Source organism: Crocodylus porosus, unplaced genomic scaffold, assembly GCF_001723895.1.
Source record: "Crocodylus porosus isolate Cpor-Errol unplaced genomic scaffold, CroPor_comp1, whole genome shotgun sequence".
Classification (NCBI taxonomy): domain Eukaryota; kingdom Metazoa; phylum Chordata; order Crocodylia; family Crocodylidae; genus Crocodylus; species Crocodylus porosus.
The window spans coordinates 152,561,914-152,578,909 of record NW_017728906.1 but is presented as its reverse complement, the minus strand read 5'-3'; the positions used below and the strand labels follow the sequence as shown (position 1 = coordinate 152,578,909).

General features: G+C 45.1%; 1 protein-coding gene across 4 annotated transcripts in view; it reads right to left on the bottom strand.

Annotated features, from left to right (window-relative positions):
• FNDC3A (fibronectin type III domain containing 3A) overlaps positions 1-16,996 on the bottom strand; it is a 222,177-nt gene that overhangs the window by 89,699 nt on the left and 115,482 nt on the right. Inside the window, exon 1 of one of the 4 annotated variants that reach the window (XM_019529946.1) lies at positions 2,346-2,473. The exons of the other annotated variants lie outside the window; for them this stretch is intronic. Within the exon in view, the coding sequence (XP_019385491.1) occupies positions 2,346-2,352 (7 nt within the window). The 5' untranslated portion in view covers positions 2,353-2,473. Of the gene's footprint in view, positions 1-2,345; positions 2,474-16,996 lie in introns of those variants that run through there. 4 annotated transcript variants of the gene reach the window in all.

The window sequence follows — 16,996 nt, the reverse complement described above, 5'->3', positions numbered from 1 at the left end:
AAAGACTATAGGAAATTTTAGCTGGCAATTATGAGTTCTCTTCAGTACTCCTAATTGAGGCAAAACTCTCAGAGACTTCAATGGAAATTGTGCCTAAAAAAAACCCTTGAGGAGGACCATAAATAACATCACAAACATATTGTTTGTTTACTGCAAGTTGTTACTGCCCTCTCTCTAAAACCGTCTTTAAACAGAATATTTAAAAATAACTAGAAACACGGAAAACTTAAAAAAAAAATTCACCTGCAAAAACATGGTTAGCATACAAATTTGATGTTTTATACCACCTACATATGCCAAATTAATGATAGGGTTGTGATCAGAAACTATATTCTTTATGAGGCCCACCTATTGGCTGTCTTAAGTGTCATTCTTTCTTCACTGAACTAAAGAGCAGCTTTTTCCAAAGCCAATACAAAAGTTGTGCTGCAGTACAGTCAACACAAAGCATTCCCAGGAGGGCCAACATTTCACAATGCACCTATGACCCAGTAATGAAGACATAAGAAACTTAAGACAATATATGAATTTGAATGGGTCCTTTTGTAATGTTAACACTTAGCCCAGGTGCTGGTTTTGCAACATCTATATCTTAACTTCAACATTTTAAAATAGAACATGGTTTCCTCTTACCCACTGCCATTATATTTATGATAAGGATTCTAAATCACTGTATCATTAAAATTAACAGTAGATTAAAACAAGAAAGAAAAATAAAGTCTGGCTGAGTCATTATGCTTTTTAATGAATGCAGGTTCCTTGCTGTTACCAATTTCTTCCCAGAAAGAGCACTACTGCTTGCATGACTTGGAACCAAAGTTTCCTTGTGTGTATTCAGGATTAAACAAAAGCACTCTCTTTAAACAAAAACAACACAAAACAAAAAACTCCAAACAGCAACCAAATAACCAGAAGAACCCCCCGCCAAATAACTTTCCCACAGAAAACCTACTTTTTAATTTTGTTTGCAATAACTAATGTAAAGATCTTGATTTTATTTAGCCATAACATATTGAAAAAAAGACTTATGTTGGTATTAGGTATTATTTTTGCTTACTAATAGGCAGGTTGTTAAAGACACATTATGAATTTACTGTATTTTGCCATTATCTATAATAATGATGTTACATTATCAGCTAATAATGGCACCATTAAGTATCTTAACCCTCCATTTTGTACTGTACTCAGATGGAATTCTGGCTTACAAAAATGCTTAGCAATAATGTCAAATGTAATTAAAATTCAAAGGTTTCCATTACTTAAAATGGAAGTCTAGAATCTTCCATATAAACAAGTCATACAGCTCCTCACAATGAAGACAAAACTGAAGGACACATTACAAACACATATGACAATCACATTTTTCATTGCAATATATGTCTATCTGCAAAATGCCTTACTACACATTAAAAAACACCAGCAAATAAGAATTTTTCCTCATACTTTCAAGATTACCACTGTATCTAAAGTTATGTCACTGATATTATGACAGAGAAAGCTTGCAAAATACTTTCCTTGCCATGCTGAGCATTATGTCCCAAGCAGGGAGGAGGCTCCAGACATTCTATCACATAATTCACAAAAATTTAGAACAAATGTACAAAACCCTGAAATCTGAACACAGCAGATCAATTATTATCTGCTGCTGTTGGCTGTTTAAAATCTCCAGCTTCCTTGTTTGAAAAGGACATAAAGGACATAAAGAAAACTTATCTTGTACACTGAAGTAACATAAAAAGGTAGCAAAATTAAAAGCGTATGATTTTTGATGCCCTGATCATTAACAGAATCTGAAAAGAAGAAATTTAAATCCTGTAAAATTCAGAACCACCAACAAAACTTGTTTAATGACACATGCAAATAGTTTCCTGTCATTAATATTACTCATTTTCAGCTTTAAATATTCAATTTTGAATTCATCAAGCAGTTTGTTAATTTAATTTGATGTAATATTCAAAGGAGAAACCAAGTATTTCATCAGCCTATGTACAAGGATCCTTCCCAGATGATAACTGTATACAATAGTGCTCTTACAAAATCAGTGTTCATAATGGCCTCCAAATGTAATCCCTTGCTGCTAATTTTATGTTCTGAGAGACAGGGAGATCCTTAAAATGCTGTGCAACAGCACAGGCACACCCTCTATAACACCAAATTATAATAAAGTAAAACAATGCATAATTTTACACAGTGCTACATCTATTTATATGCACCAAACCTCTGCTACATTTCATAGCTATTGTATATATGACATCAACACACAGGCTGCTTTTAAACTACTGCAATGCTTTTCATGTTTTAACAGAAAAGCAGAGTACTGCATTAAAACAGTCAGCAAATCTTACCACTCATTTTGTTTTTACTGTAACAGCAGAAGAATAAACAGAATCCAGTGAACCAAGGTTGGACACGTTAGCAGCTTTAATTGGAGAATGGTTTCGCTTTTGTCAAGCTGTTTTGAGGAAAAGCTCCTTTGACCGAGTCACATGATTATCACATGACACTGAAGGGGGGGAAGGAGGGCAGGGAGAAAACTTCAGGTGTGCAGCTCAGCAATTTGTTCTTGTAAACACTGCACTTATTCTTCCACAATGAGATTATTATCTTTTAAAGAATGCACTACAAGTGAATGCTAAAGCTTGTCATACATGCAGTAAATACAGTTCATGTTAAAGAAGTGGACGGCTTCTCTCAGTGGATCATTCCTACACAGTAACACTTCATTTGCTGCCTGATGTTTATATTCTGATTGCTTTTGTAACCTACTTAGTACTACATATTAATACTTGCTGATATGAGTATTTACAGGAGTTCTTATATTTTGAAGATTTTTACATTAATTAAGCAGAAAAGCATTACTGCAGCCATGTATTATACCAGATTTACCTTCTAAACTGATAATCAGGAACACATGAAAGAAGACATACTCCTACATACCTGTTTTTAAACAAACACTTCTGGAACCATGTTTAGTAAGCTGCACTGGCTTTGATACTAATCTATGTGGACACTGCAGCTCGTGAACACTGCTATACTTAGCAATAGTCTAATGTGAACAGCTATGAATCACTCCCTCTTTGTTATTCCCAGAAGGAAATAGTGTTTAGGATTTACTGCAGCACATTAGGTTAACTATCTCTCTATAACTGAACGCCCACACTTTGACATCACACAGGCAATGATATGCATCACTGACGCAAGCACTGACAGGATCAAACACAAAGGCCAAAGCAGTTGAAACAATAGAGTGCACAACTGACGTAACAGCACACCCATCTAACACTGATAGACTGCAGTAAATCAATAGTCCTAGATGCCAGGAATAGTTGCAAAACTCTTTCTTTTATGTAACAGAAAAGATGTGGAAGTTTTATTTTAGGTTTCCAGCAGCTACAATAATTAAAAGTGACAGATGACAACAGCAAACAAGAAGTCTATATTTGTCTTTAGATTCTGTCAGGAAGATACCATGAAATACTAACTCTAAGTGACAAATGCTAGAAAATGTTAAAAAGAAAGGATTGAGCCTACTCTTAGAAGTAGCCAATGTGGTCAAAGAAATCAGTGACAGAAAACAAAAAGAAAATGCCCACAAAGTTTGGGACTTGAGCTTAGGACAAGGCACAAGCAGGAGCTGCGAGCACAACAAGGATGCAGAATAAAAGTGTTTCAGTGTAGTAAATCTAGTGTGTTCCATACACACTAAATTGACAAACGACAAAACAAAACCTACCATCTGTCTAGCTTTGGCACCAAGGCTTTGTGATATGTGACCATACAGTGAGGTACCCAATTTTCATCTATACTTTTTAAACTAAGTGCAAAATATACCACTTAGAAGATTGCAGTGAATCTTAGAATACACAAGGCTTGACGAAAGACTGTAAAGGCAAAATGCTCAAATAAATCAGATACTTGAGGCACTTAAGAAACCCTATCCTCTTCACCTAGAGACTTGAGAAATAATAGATCAAAGGGCAGGGAGCTGTGAAGTGTGACCATCTGCAATCACTCCTAAAGGCTCCCTTCCAAAAATATCCTGGAATTTCTGGAGGAGTGTATGCCCATTCAAATTGAGAAGATAAAAGAATGCCATTAAATCCCCGTATGGAGGCAAATGCTTGGAGAGGAAAGATCCATATAGGACTCCATAAGCAGCTGACTGACTAATGGTGTTTTAGGGCATGGAGACACGTAGTACATTTCCAATAGTTTAAATGAAACTGAAACATGAAGTAGATATACCTACAAATTTGCTAAACTAATTTAAAGCCACCTGGAACTGGTCCAAGCACTGCCCTCCTCCCTTCCCCAATTCAGTGGAGCACACTGCAGACATGGATCAATTGCAGGCTATTGAATTTATTAAACTCACATTTAGGAGAGAAGTAAAAGTAGAAAAGTGAAAATGGCCTCAGCCACAAGTCACTCACCCCCTGGTACTCTCAAAATATTGGTTCAAGCACTCCCCTCCCAACTCACCCATTGCAAACCACAGTACAGCACTTGACATAATTCTGAACTGTTTATTAAATCAGTTACATTTTGGAATAGTTCAGTCATTAATATGTGTCCACACCCTTATACTGGCTCAAGGATTTTGTGGAAACAGAAGATACTGGTTCTTGGCCCAAAGAGTCAAATATACTTTTATTTGATTTTAAAAAGTAAACATAGTGCAATACTGCAATATTTTTGCCAGTTATAAGCCCATCTCTTTAACCAAAATAGGAGATAAAATTTTAACATGTACAGTGGAGCCTGAAAGCTTGCAAAGGACTTTTCTCCAACTATTTAGTTGGTCTAATAAAAGATATCACATCTACCCAAAGAACCTTGCCTACCCTAGCCTCTATCAAGATGTATGCTCTTTTCAAGATGCCTCAGTAACATAGTAATACAGGCTATATGGGGCCTTATTTATCAAAGCACTCACATGACAACAGAGACTAATACCACCTTATCTCATCAAAATTTCCCTCTGATTAGGAAGCCATTCAGCCACATGGAATCACTATCCAGTTTTTTTTTGCATGCTTGAAATCTTCAGTTTACATTGAGCTTTTGTAGATAGTAACAGACACAGCACCTCTATCCACTTGCTTTCCAGGGCTAGGAGCTGTGCCAGAATTCCCGGTCTGCCTGGTTCTGCACGTCCTTGCGGGTGATGTCCTCAGTCCACCAGCTGTCCTGGTAAGCTACATCCTCCACCCACCAGGCTGAGCATCCACCAACTAGTTCTCTGATACTGTGACCAGGTGATCCAGGAGGAGGGTCCTATCCAGGGTCCTCCTCTGGTGGAGCTGGCACATCCACAAGGCCCTGGCTGTGGGTATCAGTGACCCTAAGGCCACTTCCAAGCTGCCACGTACCACCTCCCTCCCTGTGTGCAGCTGCAGGCCCTTTAAAGCCATGAGAAAGAAGCTGTTTCAGTTTGCAACATTTCAGAGATAAGATGCTCTGTAACAGGAGCCCATGTGCTGCCTGGCTTCAGATTGGGGGTAGGGCATGCATAGGTGTCCAGAGAACATGGTAAGTCAGGTAGGTGGTCAGGCCTGGGTCCAGGCAGCCATCGGCTGAACCCCGCCATCCCTGTTCACTCCACTTGGGCCGGCTGGCTGCTGGCTATAGGCAGCCTGCCTCCCCTGCCTCATTCCCAGAGCAGAACAGGCCAGGCTCCTGCCAGTACCTGTCACAGTTCTGGACCCTGCTTGCCCACCCGCCTCCTCCTGAAGGTCAACTGCTCTACTGTGCTGCCACCTAGCCCACAGTGCCTGGGCTCAGGGCTCCTGGACAACTGGAATGAGGAGCTGGCTGTGCCCCTGCCTTCCCTAGGATTTTTTATGGGTAGGTGCCCTGGGGCCAGAGCCATCCCTAGGGATTTGTGGGGCCCAGGCATATCAGCCCATGCAGGCCCAGGGGGTGGCAAGTGGGCGGGGAGAGTGTTGGCGAGCAGCTGGAGTGTAGAGCCAGTGGCGCACGGGAGCCACAGCCATGGCAGGACCTGTATAGCACTGTCCATAGGGCCTCCCAAAGCACAGGGCCCAAGGCGGTTGTCCCTATTCGCCACCTCAGGGACAGCTCTGCCCGGAACCAGCCGCCTTCTGCACTGCTGCTGCACCCCGAGTGTGCCCCTCCTGAGTCTGTTCCAGAAGGTGTGCAAGAGGCTGTTTGTGTGGACTGAGGGGTGCCTGACCCACTAGGCCCTGTTGCTGCCGATTGCCATAGTGCCCTCGGCACACCTGTGCACCTGGCATGGGACCATGAGCTACAGCAGCGGAGGGAGGGGCAAACCTGGGCTGCCCCACAACCTCCACCACCACCAGCTGGAGGCTACCTGTAGCTGGGCTACATGTCCCTGCCCCCTGCAGCCATGGTGGACATCACCACTGGCATTGACACATTCCTTGGCATGTGAAAGACATGTGCCTGCCTAGCTTTAGGGTCATGGGCTGCTCAATAAAGTTTTGCACTGTCTCCTGCCTCCCTGTGGGCTGTGGGGGGGGATCTGGGGATCAGGGAAGCATGTCCAGGTGGGGCGGGGGGGGGTAGGGGCCAGAAGCATGGGCTGGGGTGGGAAGGGCCCTTTCCCCAGTGCGGGCCTTACCATGTGGTCAGAGCTGCTGCGGCTGGTGGCTCCGTGTGGTCATGGTTGTTGGCGATGGCTCCGGGTAGTGTCTTCAGATGGTGGGCCACAGCAGGTGATATGTCACTGTGCGTGCCAGCCCAGAGTGGGGGCTCAGAAAGGCTGCCTGTGCTGCTGTAGACAGCACAGCTGTGGCCTGGGTCCTGGACCACGAGAACATCCATCAGTTGCTGCATAAAGGGCATGGACTCACAGGCACTCCCCAACCGATGACTGCAATCAGTGATAGCAATCCACTGTACCCACAAGGCTTTGACCTTTATGTGGCACTGCAGTGTTGACCAGTTGTGCCTGTCCTCCCTCATCCAGCCTGATGGCTCCTCATAGATGTGGGTGTTGGAGCACCCACCCTGCTTGAACTGGCCCTGCACCTCTGCTTGACCCTACAGAGCCACAAGGCCACCAGTCTCCTTCTGCGACCAGTTGGGACCCTGGGTAGCAGGCGTGGGCATGGGTGTTGGTGAGGATGAGGCCATCGTGGGTCCTGCACCAGCTCTCTGGTCCTCCACATGGCTGTCCCTGTGCTGCTGGGCCTCGGCAAGTGCCTGCAGTACCCAGAATGGGACTGACAGCCACGTGTCTGAGGAAATGCCCTGCATCCCCTGAAAGCTCAGGATAAGCTGTTGGGGGTGGGCTGTAGGCAGGTGGAGCTGGACCTGGAAGCCAGAATCTGCCTGTAGCTGGGCTTGGAGGCTGGCAGGCCCATCTGCAGCCTGCAGCAGTCTGCAAGCCTGGATGGCATGGGCCTGGCAGGTGCACAGCACTGTGGTGCCAGGCAGTGGTGCCAGGGTGCAAGGCAGGTTGGAGAATATAGGCAGAGGAAGACAATATTTTTGGGGGGGATTGAGTATGCATGCATGTGTATGTGCAACTCCCCAGCGCAAATGTCTGTTGGGGAAGGGGCAGGGGGAGGGGAAAGGGCCATGCGGGGAAGGGAGTGAGGCTGGGGTTGGCACTGGACAGGGATTGGGCTCAGGGCAGGGGTCCACTGCATCCGAGAGGCTGCCCTTTCCTCCATACCAGGGGTCATTGCCTGGCACCGGTGTCTACCCCCTCCCCCCAGCCTTGCACGGGCTCTGGTTGCCTCCCAGCAATGGTCCCAGTCCGGTCCCAGCCCCGCACTGGCTGGGGGGCCCCAGAGCTGGAGCGGGACCAGCCTCAGCTGCGCCACCAGGCCAGAAGAGATAGAGCCCCTGGGACCCTCATACCACCTAAGTCATCCCTGGGAAGAGCCCAGTGGCTCTGACAGAGTCATGGCACTGGGGAGCCAAGGGGGGAACATGGCCCCCCGATCTTTGCATGGGGCAAGGGTGGGCTGCAGCTGCAAGGAGAGCTGGGCTCTGCCTGCTCCACGCCTTGCTCCAGCCCTTGAAAGTGGCGCGCTGCCATGTATATCCCGCTGCTGGGTGGACAGCAAAGCACATGGTGCTGTGCCATGCCACTTTCACATTGCAGCTGCAGCCCACCCTTGCCCCGTACAAAGATCGGGGTGGGGAGGCCACGTGCCCCACTTGGCTCCCCAGTGCCGTGCCTCTACAGGAGTCCCCAGGCTCTGCTTGTCCTATGACCTGGCCTGGCCAGGGCTCCATTCACCTAAGGTACTACAATAAAAAATGAACATCTGAGATTCATGGTTGAAGATATATTGGAAAATGTCTCTGAAATGTAACAGATTTCTACTTCTGCAATTTCATGAGTATTTGAATATCACACCATGGTTAGTGTGCCCTGAGGGCACTGCGGTTGCAAGAAAACATATAAAAGGTTTGCCCTTGGAGAATGAAGTCTCTAATCTATAAAATTTGGTGAACTGAAGGAAAAATATCTACCGCACAGATCTTTTTATAAAGCATACAAAAGAAGTATCATATTAGGTCAGACCAAAGGTCCATCTGGCCAGCATCCTATGCATGACTTGAGGCAGTTTCATTGGGTAGCATCCACAGGTTCTTCAGATACATTTGAGAGGCAGCGGGCAGTAGATAGAGTTCACTGCTTCGTGACTTCCCTTGGTAACCTAATTATTAACTTATGAAATGCACTTCCATTCCTGTTTTATCATTCTTTGTCCCAGGAATGTAATTGTTATACATTTTCTCCTCATAACTGCTGATTGAGGCTTGAGGCTTCCTGGTGGCCTAGGCCCAGTGTGTAGCAAATAGGCCTGTCTGTGATGGTGGCATACTGACTGTTTTACAGGTAGAATATGAAAGAGCATATATATAAAATAACCCGTCCCTGATCAATTTACCATCAGTCGGGGATATTTCAAGCCTGAGGTTATACCCCTGACTATTGTGTTTAATAGTTCCTGATGGACATAATCTCTATAAAAACCTAAGAAATTTCATTTACTAGGTCAGATTATAGGTCCATCTAACCCAGGATCTTGTCTCACACAGTGGCAGACTGGATGCTGATGGGAAGGGTTACCAGGGCATGTCCAGAATCTCCCACCCCCTGCTCCTTCCCCACCCCCAGCATTCCGATAAAAATGTGACTAATCCTTTATAAAATTCTTTCCACATATAAATGTGCCTAATACATAATAAATGTGTAACCTAGTTATACTTTTGGCCTCCATGATGTCCTGTGGTAATGAGTTCCAAAGTTAATTACATGTTGTGTAAAAACAAAGCAAAAATAAGTACCACCCCTTTGTTTTAAGTCCATTGCCTGATAATTTCAGGTGTCCTCTAATTCTTGCATTTTGAGAAACAGTGACTAATAACTCCTTATTCACTTTATCCAGATCATTTACAGCTTTATAGGCCTCTATTATATGCCCTCTTCAGTCATCTCTTCTTCAAGGCTCTTCAATCTTTCCTTGTACAACTGTTTCATATGCTTGATTATCTGTGTTGGTTATCACCGTACCTTTGTAGTTGTACTATATCCTTTTCGAGGTGATGTGACCAGAACTGTAGTATTTAGTGTAGGATACATCACCAATTTATGTAGTGGCATAATGCTTTTTTCTGTTTTGATTTTAATTCCTTTCTTAATTCCTAACATTTTATTTCCTTTTTGCCAGCTGCTGCACAATAAGCCAATGTTTTTAAAGAAACATGCAAAATAACTCCAAGATCTCTTTGCTGAGTACTAACAGCTAATTCAAGTCCACCATTGTGTATTTATAGTTATGGTTATTTTGTCCCATATGCATTGCTCTATACTCATGAAGTCTGAATTTCATTTGGCACTTCATTGTCTACTTACTCTGTTTTACAAAATATTTCTAAGTCATCACCATCAGCTTTGGATTTGACTACCTGGGAATAATTTTGTTTCATTTGCAAAGAATTTGTACTCTAATTGAATGCATTTAAAATTGGGATCTTTGAAACAATTTAAGCTTTATGGTGCACAAACAAACCTAATTGTAGATTTAGACAACCTATTCCCCATACTCAGGGTCAGACTGATCACTATATTTGGGGTTAGGAATTTTATCCTATGGTCAAACTGGTATGACTGTGTGTGTGTGGGTGGGTGGGTCTACCTTCTTCTGCAGTTGGGGGTTGCCCTCTACTTGGGATCTCTTGAGTGTATATTAACAGCCTTTTAAAGAAGCAGGATGTCCTGCTGTTTGTCCTGTTTTACTTCTAGCAGCCTAGGGTGTTATTAGCAGATGCATGATGAATAGATCCAAGGAGGTGATACTTTGCCTCTATGCAGCATTGGTCAGACTGCAGTTGGAGTAGCGCGTCCAGTTTTGGGCGCCGTATTTTAAAAAGGATGTGGATAACCTTGAGAAGGTCCAGAGGAGGGCCACTCATATGGTTAACAGTTTGCAGGCCAAGCCCTATGAGGAGAAACTGAGGAACCTAGATGTGTTTAGCCTTTGCAAGAGAAGGCTAAGAGGTGATCTTGTGGTCGCGTACAAACTCATTGGGGGTAGGCAGCAAAGAATCGGAGATACTCCAGTAGGCACCCTGGTGAACAGAGTAACAAGGGACAATGGTCACAAACTGACAGAGAGCAAATTTAGGTTGAACATCAGGAAGAACTTCACGGTAAGGGTGGCCAGAATTTGGAATGGGCTTGCAAGGGAGCTGGTGCTCTCCCCTATCTTGGGGGTCTTTAAGAGAAGGCTGAAGAGACATCTGGCTGGGGTCATCTGACCCCAGCACTCCTTCCTGCCCAGGGCAGGGGGTCAAACTTGATTATCTGTCAAGATCCCTTCCAACCCCAGCATCTATGAATTTATGAATCTTGTGTTTTGTCAGGGTTGATCGTAGTTTTACTAAGAGATTAGATTATGGATTTGTATAGGACGGTTTGGATAGGAAAGATCCTGTCTCAGGCAGGGGGTAGGACTAGATGATCTATCGAGGTCCCCTTCCAGTCCTACTTCCCTATGATTCTATGGAATGGAACAAAAGGTCACTGGAAGGACTTGATGCATGGTACAAAACAATTTAATAAAATATTCCTGATATCAAAATAATAGCACAGTTACTTTCCCTTCTTCATAAACAGACCAAGGTAGAAGCCTGAAAAACAATTTCTTACATAGGACAGAATAGAGGCAAACTTTAGGAAAGCTGAAGTAACTGGTTTCAGAATCTGCTTTCCACCAAGACAGAGTGAAGGAAAGAATTACCAGTTTTATGTAGGATCCTACCAAAAGAATGCTAACTAGGTAAGTGATAATTTGAGCCCAGAACATTGTGGAGGTCTCCATTTCTGGAGTTCTGGGAACAAGATATTTGATGCCATATTATAGGGACCTACCTAAATTGTGGCAGAAATCTGCAGTGCAGCAGTGACTTTAATTTTTCTCTTTTTGCTGTTTTTCCCCTCCCCAAGTGGCTGGAAGCAAAAATCGTGGCATTGACTGCCTCTGGGCCATTCAGTGGGGGAGAGGGGAGAGGAAGGGGGAGGAAGAGGGGAGGCACAGAGAAAAGAGCAAGATTAAAAGTGCTGCTGCACTGCAAACTTCCGCTGCAATTTAGGTAGGTCCCTAGCTGTAGGTAGTTGTTATCTCATTCCCATTAAAACAAAAAAGGTACAGACTGATGTTCCCATTTTTAAAAAACAGATAACAAATGTCTCATTAAAATCTATTTGGCTGAATGAACAGATATCACTCCTCTTCCATTAGCTAGTGCTCTTGTTCTTCTGGCCAGATTAAAAAGGCTGTTTGTTATAGCCCTGAAAAATGGAGATGAGTCCTTACGAACAGATTTCATCCTCCTCCTCAGTTCACATAGAACACATGGAATTAAGAGTTTAGACTTGAAATGGGCAATGCAGATGGAATTTCCTGCTTATTCTTAACTCCAGTAAATAGAAACTGTATATCAATACAAGGTTCTAATGCTCTGCACTAGAAAATGCTCACGTATACTTCCAAATCCATCAAAAACCCTTCATGTATAGTTTTAAAATGACACCTTTCTGAAAACTTTTATTCTACCAGTAGAGGGAGGCTGAAAACAGCCTGAATCAGAAAAATATAAAACAGAAGAGACTTTTTGTGGTGCAAGAGCCCTCTGGTGCAATTCAAACTTTAAACAAGGAGCAAAAAAGGCTGGCAACAGAAGAGAGAGATGAGATAGCTTCCCACCACACAGATACTCACATGGAAGATATTCTTTTGTCCACCTAGAACAAAAAATGGCTAGAAACAAGGTTCCCTCTAAGCTGCACATGTGTATGGCCGCATGCACAAAAAAAATCTTGCTGTGCATTAACTTTTTAATGCTGTACACCCACCCGGAGAGGAGCTGGGCTGCAGCTTCCTGGAAACCCAGCATGTGGCAGAGGCACCAGAGCCGGAGCGGGACACTTACTGGCAGTAAGTTACTGCTCAGCTGTGCTCTACTCCTCACTGTGTCAGCATCCCTGCAGGGAGGGAGGGTGGCATGGGACAGGCGGCGGCTCCTCCCTGAGGCGAGGTGGGGACAGGGAGGGGCTGGAGCAGAGTCAAGCACCGCACAGTCTCTGCTGGTTCTGGGGAACTGCTCTGCTCCCCACCCGCTTCAGGCATGTTTGCCCTGACACCATGTGTCTCCTCGCTGCCTGGTCTGCTCAACAGCAGGATGCACGTGACTCAACACCACTTTCAAAGGCTGCGGAGGCATGGAGGCAAAGTTGATCATTTTTGAAAGAGTGATGAAATCTGCCAGATACGGAAAAGGAATAGCTAGACATGTAATTGTGACCTTTCTCTATAATACATTTCCAGTGTTTGATCCAGTCTTGATTTTAATGTCCCAGACAACTGAACTGTATATAGTGATATACTGTTCCATTTATTCTACTCTGTTCTTATATACCTTCAGTGTTTCACAGTACCTGAGAGCTATACAGAGTATATTAAGTGATGTGATTTATATCTATCATATGTAATCCATTGGCTTTTGCATGCTCTCCTCAGGTGGCGAATTATACATAAAATTTTCTGTTTTGGTAGGGTTTTATAGTTTAATTTCTTTTACTGTATGCTTTGTAGCTATCGGAGAGGAACTATTGCAAACGAGATGCACGCATGAAAAGAAAATCTACTTAAAACTACGCAAGTGGAAGAGAGCTGCTTAAATGAGAGGCATAAATAAAATGTTAATTTTTCTATATAGTTTAGTATGTTTTTTATATATATATATAAAAAAGACGTACTATATATAGTTTAGTGTTTCAAGACACTTTTCTCCCAAATAATGTTGTGAGATGAATTCATTCAATCACACCAAAAGGGGAGGTGGGACCAATTCGGGAATGGACTGAAGCGGCATGCTCATGGACCGAAAGGAGTGCACTCACAGATTGAAACGGTGTGCTCGCAGATCGCTACGCCTTAGAGGCAACATTGGCTATAAAGACATTGTTTTATCTGGTATTTAGCTTACACTGTACCTGCTTCTTTCCCAGACCTGAAGAAAAGGCACTTTGTGCTCAAAAGTTTGTATAGTATCTCTCCCAACTATACAGTTGGTCCAATAAAAGATAAACTTAAAAAAAAAACCCTTGCTTCACCTAGAACAAGAAACCAGGTAAAAACAAACAAAAAAACCACAAAAGTCATGGTTGCATCCTAGACTGCTTGTGGCAGGGCACTGTGGGTGCCTGCCACTTTAAGGGCCAGAAGTTAGCAGCCAGCAGGTGCCTGAGGGCAGCCATTTTGGATCTGGGGCTGCCCATATAAACAGGGCATTTTTGCTACTAAAGGCAGGCAACAACATTGCCTGCTTGCAGGGCTGCTGGTATCATCTGGAGGTAAGGGAGGAGCGGTAGGGGATAGTCAGGAGGCTCCTGGTCCTGGGCATGACCTAAAACTGCACCCTGCCAGGAGTGGGTGGCCTGGTGGGGCTCTTCAGTGGCACAGGAGCCCCCAGGAAATGCCAGGCCAGTTATCACCCTGGTGAAAGGCGGGTCGGGGTGCCTTAACCCCAGCTCCCACAACCAAGTGGGTTACTCCCTTGTAGGGTCTGGAAGGTGGATCCCAGTGAGAGAGTGGGGCTATACACTCACACCTGTCTGGACATCCCTTGACTGGTCAATGCTGGGGCCAGGACTGGAAGGGTCAAAGGGCTGGAGGCCCACTGCAAGGAATGTCCAAGAGCTGAGGGATTGGGGTTCCAACTGTCCTGGAGGTGGGCCAGGGCTAGTAGCCAAAGGTCCCAGGGGAACCACACCCATAAGGGGAAGAAGTTCATGGAGCTATGCTGCCCTGGATGAAGGTGGCATAGGCCACCGGAGCAGGGGGAACCAAAGGAGCGTCCTATGAGGAGGATTCTGGAATCTAGTGTGGGGCTGGTGTGCTTGTAACATCTAGATGCCATCAGCGAGGCTTGGGCTGTGGTGTAGGGAGGAATGGGGCTGCAGATAGAGTCCCCTGGCATCGGGGCAAGAAATGGGCAGCCTCCTGCTTAATTTAAATCAATTAATTAATTACCAACAAGAAGGTGGGCAGTTAGCCCAGAAACAGGTGGGCAGGCCACAGGAAAATTGGCCTGGAGCAGGCCCCGTTACACTGCTCCATGTTTTTCTGAATATAAGAGACTCAAGTTTAACTGAAACATGCTGATCTTAAAAATTCTTTTACGACATGCCCCAATATTATTGTAATTGCTGCATGATAAATACTTGTGCAGCTGGATTATATTTCTGAAACTGGCTAGTTTTATAGCCAATGGAGAGGAACACAGTTTTCATTGCTGAAACAGCTTTATAAAACTTTTGTCCCAAGACAATCAGCTCAAGACTCTGGAATAGCTGACAAGACCAGGAAACCGTTTTGTCAGGCTTAAAAATAATACCAGAATAAAACACAGAAAGGCACCATGCTCACTACTATATGCTCAACCTTTTCCCTCAAGAAATGGCCCCTATCACAGGGTTACCACATGTCCAGGTCTTCCTTGACATGTCCTTTTTTTTGGGACCCTTAACCTCCTGTCCAGGCAGGTGTTTAAAATGCATGCAAATGTCTGGGTTTTTGCTCTACCTGTGCTTTATGGTGCAGCGGGGCAAGGTGATTAGCTGTCTGGGGATCCTGTGCTCTGTGCATGGGCCCCAACAAGCTGCCTGCAGGTGAGAAAGACAGAGAGACTGTGTGTGTCCATGTGCACGAGTTGTGTGGGCAGAAGGGCTGGGGGTTGCAGGGGGCTGCTTTCAGGAGTGAGGGGCACTGGCAGGGCTGGGGGGTGGGGTACAGTTGGTCAGGAATGAGAAGCACCAGCAGGGCTGGGGGGGACTGTGGCTTAGGAGTGAGGGGCAGATGCAGGGCACGGGCATATCAGTGTCCTCCCCTCCCAATCACATATCCCTTCCCCACCTTCTCCTCCCCACTTCCCTGCCCCCCTTCCTCCCTGTGCCCCATCCTGCTCCCCCACCCCCCACAGGTGTCCTTTTTTTGGATACTGGAAATATGGTAACCCTATCCAGTCAGTCACAATATTCTCCTGCCCAGAACAAACTTCATATTTTGACACTGACAGGGATTCCAGAGTGAAAGCAGCATTTCTAGAAATCTAGGAATGCAAGGACATCCATTGACTAATTTCCAACATCCATCTTCTAATTTATTCCATGTAAGTTCTTTTTGAACTCGCTTTACCATTTGAAGCCAGAATTAATTCTCCCCTTTCAACTTTTTAGTACTATAACAGGGAAAAGGCTCTCTGTTTCTAGTATAGAATCAGAGCAGTAATATTAACTATTCTTTATTTCTCTCCAGAATAATCTTAAACAAAGCAGAATGCCGCCATTTCCCTCACACCCAGAAAAAAATGGAGTGAAACTATCACTCTTTCACCTCAACTAAGCAACCTGTCAAACAAATTAAAAAGACATGTAACCCGGGCGGTACTCCAAGAGGTACCCCCTCTCCAATTGAAGGGATCAAAGAAAGTGCACAAGCGCTGTGGGAGGTGTAGGGATTCTCCTCCCCTCTAGAGCAGAGCCAGACCACCAATGGGGACTTAACCATATACCTTTTAATACTAGGAACATAACAGGCATAAATCAGAGGGTATAGTGGACATTACAATGCCCCAAGGGGGCAGGATTCAACAAAGCTTAGACACTTGCAATCACTGACAAAACAGGGTCAACAAAATATAAAACTCAAACAGCAGAACAAACAATATGGGTTGGTGAAATATAGAAAGGGCACAAAATGCAAAATGTCAAATGACAAGGAAATATAGGCCTTGGTACCTGGAGGGAGAGAAAGGGGGGAAAACATAATGGCCCTTTTCCACATGCAAGAAGATTTGCTTCTTGTTATCTCACTCACCCCAAATCACCTCAGCTGGGATTTGAACCCAGCTCTCCCACATAGTAGGCAGGAACACTGCGACAGCACTGCTCCAGCTGCTGGGGCCTTGATCTTCCCAGAGCCCTGGCCTCACGTCAAGCTGCTTGGCCTCTGATTGGAGGAGCTGGAAGCAGGGCTGGGAACCCCTCAGGTCACTGCTCGGATCCTTGCTGGAGCGGGGGAGCCTCTCCTGCTGGCTGCAGCCTCTCCTTGGGGATCCTGGAGCCCAGTAGGGAGCCTCTCCTGCAGGCCACACTGCTGAGGGTCCCACTGCTGCCTGCAGGTCCTGCTTTTTCAGGCTCTTCCGGGGCACTGCTCCTGCCCTGCTGGCTCAGCTCTGTGAAGCTCCTTCCTTGTTGTCCCTCGCTGATCTCTCTCCTGAGTCAGCCCACGCTGCCCCTTTTATCCCCCTCCAGGTGACCCAAGGGGCCAATCGGGATGGGGGGGAAGAGGAGAGATGAGTCTCTGGGGCCTGATTGGTGCAGAAAAGGAATCCCAAGTCCTCCAATCATCTTTTACCCCTTTAAAACCCCTGGGCCAAATCATTACCAGATTGGTGAGGAAAGGGAATCCCAAGTCCTCCA